The sequence below is a fragment of the Corythoichthys intestinalis genome, chromosome 13 (assembly GCF_030265065.1).
Source record: "Corythoichthys intestinalis isolate RoL2023-P3 chromosome 13, ASM3026506v1, whole genome shotgun sequence".
Lineage (NCBI taxonomy): Eukaryota > Metazoa > Chordata > Actinopteri > Syngnathiformes > Syngnathidae > Corythoichthys > Corythoichthys intestinalis.
Window position 1 is genome coordinate 49193288 of NC_080407.1, and position 11573 is coordinate 49204860.

General features: G+C 37.7%; 1 protein-coding gene and 1 long non-coding RNA gene across 2 annotated transcripts in view; one reads left to right on the plus strand and one right to left on the minus strand.

The window, feature by feature from the left end:
* Nucleotides 1–1725: 1725 nt before the first annotated feature.
* On the minus strand, nucleotides 1726–11562 carry tmem179ba (transmembrane protein 179Ba). The gene is made up of 5 exons (XM_057855499.1): nucleotides 8372–11562; nucleotides 3940–4136; nucleotides 3727–3864; nucleotides 3587–3665; nucleotides 1726–3517 (listed from the first exon to the last, which is right to left on the minus strand). Exons 1-5 carry the CDS (start codon nucleotides 8474–8476, stop codon nucleotides 3326–3328), a joined length of 711 nt encoding a protein of 236 aa, XP_057711482.1. The 5' UTR covers nucleotides 8477–11562; the 3' UTR covers nucleotides 1726–3325.
* LOC130928759 (uncharacterized) overlaps nucleotides 8770–11573 on the plus strand; it is a 32752-nt gene continuing 29948 nt past the window's right edge. Inside the window, exons 1-2 of the long non-coding RNA XR_009066736.1 lie at nucleotides 8770–9032; nucleotides 9332–9405. This is a non-coding gene — a long non-coding RNA (uncharacterized LOC130928759). The remainder of the gene's footprint in view (nucleotides 9033–9331; nucleotides 9406–11573) is intronic.

The following is an 11573-nucleotide window of genomic DNA, read 5'->3' on the forward strand; positions in this document are numbered from 1 at the left end:
TCCAGAAAAATGCTCTCAAATTAATAATTCGGGATTTTCTATTTACCATGGATTCCAGAGTCAGATCTATAACAAGTCGGTTACTTGTCTTTTCCGACTCCACATCCAGTTCCTCCGTCGTCTCCAGAGTGCTTCTTGTTCTTCGACCCGCTCTGTAGAAATTCTCTATTCAAATCATGAGCCTAAAATGCAGGACTTCATCTGTTTGCGTCTTCCCGTCACCTCCGAACTCGAGTGCAGTCTCTTAATCCGCAGAGATTAGACATTGAAGAGAGCGAAAGGGAGTCGTGAGACGGCAAGTGTAAGCTTATTAAATCTATTTCCATTGATCTGTGGCTGTGGAACTGACGCCACTCTATATGACGATACTTAAACTGAAATACTGAACGAGCCCGATTTGAGAAATTCAGGATATAGGCATTTCTTGGACTGTAGATCTCACTTTTATACCCAGGTGTAACCGTGCGATTTATATCTGTTGTTTTCACATTGTTATCTGCAAGAAGAATGAGAGCCAGCCAGAGCCAAAAGTGGTATTTGCCATGGGGCAAAATGTATTTTGCCATGTGGCATTCTTTTGTTATGTGGCAAAATGGATTTTGCCATGTGGCATTTTTTTTGCCATGTAATGGATTTTGCCATGTGGCATTTTTTTGCCACGTTTTTTTGCCATGTGGCAAAATGGATTTTGCCATGTGGCATTTTTTTAGCCATGTGTCATTTTTGCCATGTGGGAAAATTGATTTTGCCTTGTGCCATTTTTTGCCATGTGGCATTTTTTTTTTTGCCATGTGGCAAAATGGATTTTGCCATGGGGCATTTTTTGCCATGTGGCAAAATGGATTTTGCCATGTGCCATTTTTTGCCATGTGGCATTGTTTTTGCCATGAGGCAGAAAAGGATTTTGTCATGTGGCAAAATTGATTTTGCCATGTGGCATTGTTTTAGCCATGTTAAAAAAATGATTTTGCCATGTGGCAAAATGAATTTTGCCATGTAGCATTGTTTTTGCTCCGTGGCATTTTGCCATGTGGCATTATTTTTGCCACGTGGCAAAATGGATTTTGCCATGTGGCATTTTTTTTTTGCCATGTGGCATTTCTTTTGCCATGTGGCAAAATTGATTTTGCCATGTGGCATTTTTTTGCCACTTGGCAAAAACGATTTGGATTTTGGAAATAATGCTAGATTTATGGGCAGAAATCACAGCCACACAAGTTTTTCTGCCATTTAAAATGAATGGAAAATTTGGACGTGCATAGCTGTCAATGGCATAGCCTGACTTAGGTGTCAGCCGAATGTCAATGCGCTCTAATGTAAAGTGTATGGTCAAAAATCCCAGCCACGCGTTTTTCTGCCATTTAAAATGAATGGAAAATTCTGACGTGTATATTCGTTAAAGGCATGGATGTGCACGGCCTTCAAAACTGCCATATACCGTCAAAAATGCCCCCCCCCCCCAAAAAAATGCGACAAACCAAAATCCATTTTGCCACATACCCAAAAAAATGTCACATGTCAAAATCAATTTTGCCACATGGCAAAAAAAAATGCCACTTGGCAAAAATATGCCCCATGGCAAATTCTATTTTGCCACATGGTGATGAAAATTCCACATGACAAAAAAATGTCATATGGCAAAATCCATTCTGCTTAATGGCAAATGCCACTTTTGGTTCTCGGCCCTGCTGGGAAGAGCGTACTTGGCATCCGCTCTATCTTGCGTTGTTCGCCATTGACACCTGTAGTTTTTACTTTACCCACAAGAGGGCGATATTTAGTTTTCCATCCGGCCTGACTGCTGTGAGTCTGGAGTTCCAGGCAATGACTACTGATAATACCTGTAAAATGCGTTGTGAGTGGAATATTTATTCAATGTAGTTAAAAATAACATTCAAAACATGTACATTTAACATTTAACTCGTTGACTGCCATTGACAGCAATAGACGAACTAGATTTGGTTTAAAAATGAACTGTTTTTACATTGATCACACAGTAATTTGGTCAAATTACCATTTACAACACGAAAAAATATTGCTAGCCATAGACTTCACTATCAGTTGATCACGCAAATAAATGCTTAAATCGCGGGATTTCTATAGATATGAATGTAAAACTGTCTAGATTCTTGGTTAAAGCAAAAAAACGGGCAGTTATCGCTCACTTTACGTGAATATTTCAAGCCAAATTACGGTATTGTGTAAACCAACATAGCAGACAATTTATTTAGGTTGAATTCCAATGTCACTATTGCCTCAGCATGAAGGTACGTCTTGCAGGCTATCTGGACCTCGTCGTTTTTAGATTGAAATGCAACATAAATTTAAAAATGTAAAAAGGTGATTTTTTTTTTTTTTGTATGGACGCAGAAATGTCTAAATTACTACTTTTTTGCCCCAAAATGAGCAGTTTAAATCAGCAGTTGGCCGAATATTTTCTGATCATTTGAATGTAAAGTTACGCTACTGTGTATGGATCCAACATGGCGACCATCACAAAACAAAGAGCTTATTAAGTTGAAAGTTCTTGTAAATAAATGCGTACATGCCGGAATTTCTATAGATACAGTGGTATGAAAAACTATTTTAACCTTTTGGAATTTCTATCATTTCTTAAAATATTAAATCTGATGGTTCACTTACTTATTTTCCCGCCTTCTGTCATTGTTTGTATACTATCCTCATTAAAATATGAAAACCTATAAATTCATGGGTGGTTTTAGTTAAAGCAGACAGTTTTTTCATCTGTGTGATTTTGACAAAGATTAGCTCCCATTTGATTTTGTGCAGAAATGTGAGAATTTCCAAAAGTTTCAGATACGTTTTCATACCACTATATGAACATAGAGCAGTCTAGATTCTCGGTTTAAAGCAAAAAAACAGAAAGCTATTCATTTTACGGAAATATTTTGAGCTAAAAATTCGCTAGTTTTTTTCACAACGTTTCTAAGTGCATGTATGGGGCTATTTTATGTAATAATGACCTTGAATCCTGGACCAAATCACTCTTGAGATACTTCTGCCTGCTTGTATGCACTAAAACTTCCGTCCTGTTTCCACCTAAATCCGGCGTTGGAACGCAGCATTAATACACAATGTCTGTAGGAGCTGTCTATTCAACTGATGGTGAAGTCTATGTACCAGCATTCCCAGTTTAAATCAATTTAATGTCTAACCTTGCCAATGGCAGCAAACGAGTTAACCGTCATGATGTCAAAACTCATTAAATACAAAATATATTAAGAACCAAACACTTGCAACAGAAGTTATGTTATTTAGTGCATACAAACAGATTCAGTACAAAAATTGACGTCTGCGTAAGGTGTCACTGAGGCCTTCCGGGACGGTTGAAAAAGGGTTCCGTCTCGGCGGCCGTCACCCCCGGGTCCCCGAAGAGCCCGCCGACCGGCCCGCTCAGACCTCCCGTGAGGACCTTTGACCCTGAAGGCTGTCGCTTCTGAATGACGACCAGCAAGCCGATGAGCAGCCAGAAGAAGAAGTTGACCCACGCGGCCGTCTTAAGACAAAAAGTACATTGCTGGACGCCACGGAAAGCAATGTCAAGCTAATATTCAATCATGCTGACCTCTGCTTTTCGTAGGTTGCTGTAGAACATCTCTCCTTTGATTGGGCTAACCCATTTCTTCGTCTGGGCCTCCTCGCAGCTTGAAAATAGACCATCACAGTTCAAGCTGTCCCATACATCACGCAGTATGCGCGGTCTACCTGCTGATGTTGGAGACGCTGCGCATGACCGAGTCGCAAAGCGTATCTCGCCCGATTTTCAGAACGCAGCCCGAGATGAGCAGGAAGAAGAGGAAGACGCCGCACATGAACACCACCAAGTTCATCCAGACGCGTTCCCTGCGTTCACGGATGACATTGTGATCAAATGTAGTCGTTCTGGTGGCCACGTTTCGACGATTTGTTTTGGGGTACCTGTTAAAGTCGCCTTCCACGCACACGGAGTACAACCAGTACAGGGATAGGGAGAAGCACACCACGGCTACCGTGACGGATATAGCCGACACGAAGTAGCACAGGGAGGCGGAGCTTGGCGCCTGAATGGCGAGGGCGCTTGCTGTGGCGTTGAAGTTCACAAGTCCGTAGAGCATGCACAAACCTCCAAAATTACCCTGGAAGTGAAAGTTTTGATTATTATTTTATTATTATCCGAACTCTAAAAACATTCTCAACACTCTTAAATATAAAACAGCACTATTGTCATCAATTAAAAATAAAAAAAGTCGAGTAATCTTAAAACGGTGGGCGCTGTCACGTCAGTACAATATTATCTTTAGTAGATGGTAGTTTACAGTTCTCATTTTTGGAGGCACTGTAAATCCTCAAATCTGAATAAGTATTGGCAAAGTGTAGTGAATTTTAGTAGTGGACCTTTCTGACTACTCTCATACTCAAAACTATACATTTTTAATGAACCAATATTTGGAAAAATGAATGAAAAGTACGACATGAAACTTTGATCAAGTTACAGTTCTCATTTTTGTGGTACTGTAAATCCACAATTTTGAATAAGTTCTGGCAAAGGTTGGTGAACATTAGTAGTAGACCTCTCTGACTACTCCCATTATCAAAACTGCATTTTACTGAAACACTATCGAGAAAAATGAATGAAAAGTCCGACATGTATACTGTACTTTGATCTGGTTACAGTTCTCATTTTTGTGGTACTGTAAAAAAACTATTAAAAGAAAAAAGAAAAAAAAAAAATCAAAATTTCGAATTTATATTTAGAAAAATGAAGTAAATGTCCTACATTTGGACTTTGATCTGGTTAAATGTTACAGTTCTCATTTTTGTGGCACTGTAAATCCACAATTTTGAATATGTACTGGCCAAGGTTGGTGAATATTAGTAGTGGACCTTTCTGACTACTCTCTTACTCAAAACTATACATTTTTAACGAACCAATATTTGAAAAAATGAATTACAAGTCCTACATTTATACTTTGATTAAGTTACAGTTCTCATTTTTGTGGTACTGTAAATGCGCAATTTTGAATAAGTTCCAGCCAAGGTTGGTGAATATTAGTAGTAGACCTCTCTGACTACTCCCAGTGTCAAAACTATGCATTTTACTGAAACAATATAGAGAAAAATGAATGAAAAGTCCGACATGTATACTGTACTTTGATCTGGTTACAGTTCTCATTTTTGTGGTACTGTAAAAAACCTTCTTTTTTTTTTATTAAAAGAAAAAAAAATCAAAATTTCGAATTTATATTTAGAAAAATGAATTAAATGTCCTACATATGGACTTTGATGTGGTTACAGGTTACAGTTCTCTTTTTGTGGCACTGTAAATCCACAATTCTGAATACATTCTGGCCAAAGTTGGCAAATATTTGTAAAAGACCTTTCTGACTACTCTCATACCCAAAATTATGCATTTTTAATGAACCAATATTTGGAAAAATGAAGTAGAAGTCGTACATGTATAATTTGATGAAGTTACAGTTGTCATTTTTGTGTTACTGTAAATCCACAAATCTGAATAAATACTGGCCAGGGTTGGTAAATATTAGTAGTAGATATCTGTGACTACTTTCATACTAAAAACTATGCATTTTTGCAGACGAATATTTCGAAAAATGAATTAAAAGTCCTACATGTGTACTTTGATCATGTTACATTTATCATTTTTGTGGCACTGTAAGTCCACAATTTTGAATAAGGACTGGCCAAGGTTGGTGAATATTAGCAGTGGACCTTTCTGACTAAGCTCATACCCAAAACTATGCATTTTTAATAAACCGATATTTGGAAAAAATGAATTAGGAATCCTACATGTATACTTTGATTAAGTTACAGTTGTCATTTTTGTGTTACTGTAAATCCACAAATCTGAATAAATTCTGGCCAGGTTTGGTGAATATTAGAAGTAGATCTCTGTGACTACTTTCATACTCAAAACTATGCATTTTTGCAGACCAATATTTAGAAAAATGAATTAAAAGTCCTACATGTGTACTTTGATTTTTTTTGTGGCACTGTAAATCCACAATTTTGAATAAGGACTGGCCACCGTTGGTGAATATTAGTAATACACCTTTCTGACTACTCTCATACCCAAAATTATGCATTTTTAATGAACCAATATTTGGAAAAATTAATTAAAAGTCCTACATGTATACTTTGATCAACTTACAGTTCTCATTTTTGTGGTACTGTAAATCCACAAATCTGAATAAGTACTGGCCAAGGTTGGTGAATATTTGTAGTGGACCTCTCCGACTACTCACTTACTCAAAACTATACATTTTTATTGAACCAATATTTGGAAACATTAATTAAAAGTCCTACATGTATACTTTGATCAAGTTACAGTTATCATTTTTGTGGCACTGTAAATCCACAATTGTGAATAAGGAATGGCCACGGTTGGTGAATATTAGTAGTGGGCCTAACTGACTGTTCATATACCCAAAACTGCATTTTTACTGGACCAACATTATAAAAAAATCAATTAAATGTCCTTCATGAGAACTTTGATCTGGTTACAGGTTACAGTTCTCATTTTTGTGGAACTGTAAATCCACAAATCTAAATAAATTCTGGCTAAGGTTAGTGAATATTAGGAGCAGACCTCTCTGATTGCTCATAATTTAGAAAAACAAACTAAAATGTCCTACATGTGTAGTTTGATCTGGTTATAGGTTACAGTTCTCATTTTTGTGGTACTGTAAATCCACAAATCTGAAACATTCTGGCCAAGCTTAGTGAATATCAGTCGTAAACTTCTCTGACTACTCCCATACTCAAAACTTTACATTTTTGCTGGCCTAATATTGAGAAAAATGGATTAAAAATCCTACATGTATCAATTTTGTGGTACTGTAAATCCACAGTTTTGAATAAGTTCTTGCCAAGGTTGGTGAATATGTGTCGTAGATATCTCTGACTACTCCTATACTCAAAACATTTTTGATTACCTAATATTTAGAAAAATGAATTGAAAGTCCTACATGTGTACTTTGATCATGTTAAAGTTATCATTTTTGTGGTACTGTAAATCCACACTTTTGAGTAAGTTCTGGCCAAGGTTGGTGAATTTTAGTAGTGGACCTCTCTAACTGCTCATATACTCAAAACTGCATTTTTACTGGACCAATATTTATAAAAAATAATGTCCTGCGTGTGAACTTTGATCTGGTTACAGGTTAAAGGTATCATTTTTGCGGCACTGTAAATACACAATTTTGAATAAGTTCAGGCCAAAGTTGGGGAATTTTAGGAGTAGACCTCTCGGACCGCTCATATGCTAAAAAATGCATTTTTACCGAACCAATCTATAGAAAAATTAAGTCCTACATGTGTACTTTGATCAGGTTACAGTTATCTTTTTTGTGGTACTGTAAATCCACAATTTTAAATAGGTTCAGGGCAAGGTTGGTGAATTTTAGTTGTGGACCTCACTGACTGGTCGTATACTCAAAACTGCATTTTTACTGGACCAGTATTTAGAAAAATAATGTCCATCATGTGAACTTTGATCAGGTTACAGGTTGCAGTTATCGTTTTTGTGGTAATGTAAATCCACAATTTTGGATAAGTTTTGGCCAAAATTAGTGAATTTTAGTAGTAGACATCTCTGACTCGTCCTTTCGTCAAAACTTTACATTTTTGCTTTACCAATGTTTAGAAAAATGAATTAAAAGTCCTGCATGTATACTTTGATCATGTGACAGTTATCATTTTTGTGGTACTGTAAACCCACAATTCTGAATACATTCAGGCCAAGGTTGGTAAATATTAGTAGTGGACCTCTCTGACTACTCACACAGTCAATACTATGCATTTTTACTGTTCCATTATTTAGAAAATTTGAGTAAAAAGTCCTACATGTGTACTCTGATTAAGCTACAGTTCTAAAAGGGACTCTTTTATCTGGCGCCGTCAGTGGCATTCTATGAGAAATGCTTTTGTCCAGTGCTGACAGTTTCTAGAAATCTGACGTCAGTGACTACCAAAGGCCCAGGTACCTCCTACAATTTGTCATGTTTCAATTCTTTTTATGGAAAAGTAATTGAATTAGACGCAAACAAATTGCAGCATCCGATCTGTCTCTGCTGGTGGGTTGCATGGTCCGGCATAATGGGGCACGAGGACCCTGTGGTGTGGTGTCACATGATTACCCTGAACCCATGACTGTTGTTATGACGCACAAGATTGGAAGAAGAAAAAAATTAATCATGCTTTTATTTCCAAAATAAACATACTGCGATGTGGCAATTCCTACAAACTTGGCTGAAATGCTTTAGTGCTTTTCTGGACATTTCTGCGAACTTTTCAAATAGTGACAAAGTAGATTAAAGTTGTAAACAGCGTGTCGGTGGTTGTGTCAAGTCACCTGGAAGATGGTGAGGGACGCGGCGGTGATAATCCCGCAGATAAAGCAACTGGCGTACAGCAGCAACTCCAGCAGCAACAGCCCAGAGAGAGCCATCATCAACATCCAACGGCTAGATTCTCCTCCTCTGCGGCTGTGAGGGCGGCGTGAAGAAGGTAGAATGAATCCGGAAAGGCATTTAAAAATAAAAGCGAAGCGGAAGTGTTAATATGTTGAAAATTCGTTGTTTAAATTTTCATTTAGTAATTTATTTGTAAATTAAAAATAAGAAAAAATGTAAATTTTATATTTTTAAATATTATTCATTTATTTGTTACGGTTTTTAATGAACAAAAACGTGTGTAAAAAGTAAATCTCAAAACGCTTTGTTGTGTTTACGCGCCAGTGGTGACGTCATCAACTGTGCGCCTAACAACTGTTCGAAAACGAGTTCATTTTTGCGACAAAGTCAACTTTGTAACCAACTGTAAGCAATTTCCCGTACAATGTGGTGATTTATAAAGTTAATGATTAGTTAATTATCCCTAGAAAACCGCAGTGGAAGTGTTTATAACCGCAACGAACGTTGTTGCCGGACATGCTAATCATTAGCCTAGCTTCTTCCGTATTTTCTTCTTTTTGCGTCTTCGGAGTCTGCATGTTGTCGTGCTGCCTCTCAAAGGTCAGTTTAAGTATTTCAACATACATTTAGAAACGTGGCGTCTGTCTTAAGTTATTTAGTTAAATTTTTTGCAACATTTTGCAGCTTTTCTTTCCCCCAAAAGCACGTAGAAACACATTTATGGCAGCTTTTCTTCCCCCCAAAAGCACATAGAAACACATTTTACAAATAAAATTTGTTTAAAAAATGAGCTACTGTATGTCAGATGATTTTAGATGAGAATAAAAGACAAATTAGAGCAAGTACTTCTCAAAGTTTGAAGAAAATTATGTCAAACTGACCTTTTCTATTCAATACAGGTGGTGAGTTTGAATGAGAATATGTCCTGCGGCAGCTGAAGTCGGCTCAACTTGACTCAAGTGCTGGTCATCTTGTGAGACAAACTTCTCTTTTCTTCCCTCCCCCGTAGCAAATGTGTGAAAATGCAAATAATTTGTCACACTGACTCCTCGACACACTCAGACACTGGTCGCCATACACAGAAATTATCTTTGGGTCACGTACTTGCGATAACATGGACAAACAGAGATGAGAAGCGGATTGAGGAATGCTGGTAAAATAGTGTATCAAACAAGTGTGGAAATGCGCCAAATTTTCCCCTTCATTCCAGCTTTAAGTTTGACATTTTTGTTTTTATTTGCTGCGAATTTTAAACATCAAAGTTCACATGTGTGTGTTTGATTGAGGCACAGATTCAGGGGTCGACAATATAAGTGGGCCTTTTAAAACCGTCAGGGTCACCAGAATGCTCCAACCACTGGGCCGGGGGTCCTGATTACTGCTGCTGTTTGATTGTCAGTATCTCAGTACCCACCTAGCATTATACCACAAGACGACACGCTTCTGAAACCCCCAGCACCTGGCCAAGCACCGGGGGGAAAAAAGACCACTCAAGAAAGAGAAAGTCACCGGAGGAGGTGAGAGAAACTGAAATCCAATTTCAAAAGGGAGAGAAAATTTTACAGTGGTATGAAAAAATATCTGAACCTTTTGAAATTACTCACATTTCTGCATAAAAGTACCATCATATGTGATCTGACCTTTGTCAAAATTACACAGATGAAAAAACTCTGTCTGCTTGAACTAAAACCACCTACAAATTAATACGTTTTCATATTTTAATGAGGATAGTATGCAAACAATGACAGAAAAGGGAAAAATAAGTGAACCATCACATTTAATATTTTGTGCCCCCCCCCCGGCAGCAATAACTTCAAACAGACGCTTGCTGTAGTTGCAGATCAGTTTGGAAAATCAATCAGGACTAATCTTCGCCCATTCTTCTCTACAAAACTGCTGTAATTCAGTCAGATTCCTGGGATGTCTGGCATGAATCACTGTCTTTAGGTCATGCCACAGCATCTCAGTGGGGTTCAAGTCCGGACTTTGACTTGGCCACTCTAGAACATTTATTTTGTTCCCATTCTGAAGTTGATATACTTCTGTCTAGCCTCAACTGTCTGACAGATGGCCTCAGGTTTTCCAGCAAAACATCCTAATAAACTTTTGAATTCATTCTTACATTAATGATTGCAAGTTGTCCAGGCCCTGAGACAGCAAAACAGCCCCAAATCATGACGCTCTCTCCACCATGCTTCACAGTGGGGATGAGGTGTTGATGTTGGTGAGCTGTCCCATTTTTCCTCCACACATGACGTTGTGTGTTACTGCCAAACAATTAAAACTTTGATTTTATCAGTCCACAAAATATTTTGCCAAGTGCCTTTTTGCGAACATTAAATGGGCAATAATGTTGTTTTAGACAGCAGTGGCTTCATCTGTGGAGTCCTCCCATGAACACCATTCTTTGCCATTTTTATACATATATTTAATATGTGCACAGAGATATTGGACTGTGCCAGTGATTTCTGTAAGTCCTTAGAAGACACTGTAGGGTTCTTTTTTTACTTCTCTGAGTATTCTGCGCTGAACTCTTGATGTCATCTTTGGTGGACGGCCACTCCTTGGGAGAGAAGCAACAGTGCCAAACACCATTTGGAGACAACTTGTCATCCAGACTTATAAAGATGGTTTTGTATTCTTTACCAGATTTGTACAAATCAACAATCCTTGATCGCAGGTGTTCGGACAGCTTTTTTAACCGAGCCATGATGCACATCAGACAATGCTTGTCTCATCAAGACAATTCTTACCAGGTGTGTGTTTTATAGTGGGCAGGGCATCTTTAAACCACTCATCAGTGATTGGGCACACACCTGATTTAATTTTTTTAGTAAAAATTGGTTTCAGTTGCTCTTTAAGTCTCCTTAGGTAGAGGGTTCACTTACTTATTTCCCCCCCTTATGTCATTGTTTGCATGCTATCCTCATTAAAATATGAAAACCTAAAAATGTTTGAGTGGTTTTAGTGAAAGCAGACACTGTTTTTTCATCTGTGTGATTTTGAAAAAGATCAGCAATCCCAAAAGTTTCAGATACTTTTTGCGAAAATTTAACGAGTATGAAACCTATGGTATGAACATAACGTGATAATTGGCTGCAATAAAAATTCTAAGGGTCATTTCAGAACTTCAAAAAGTGG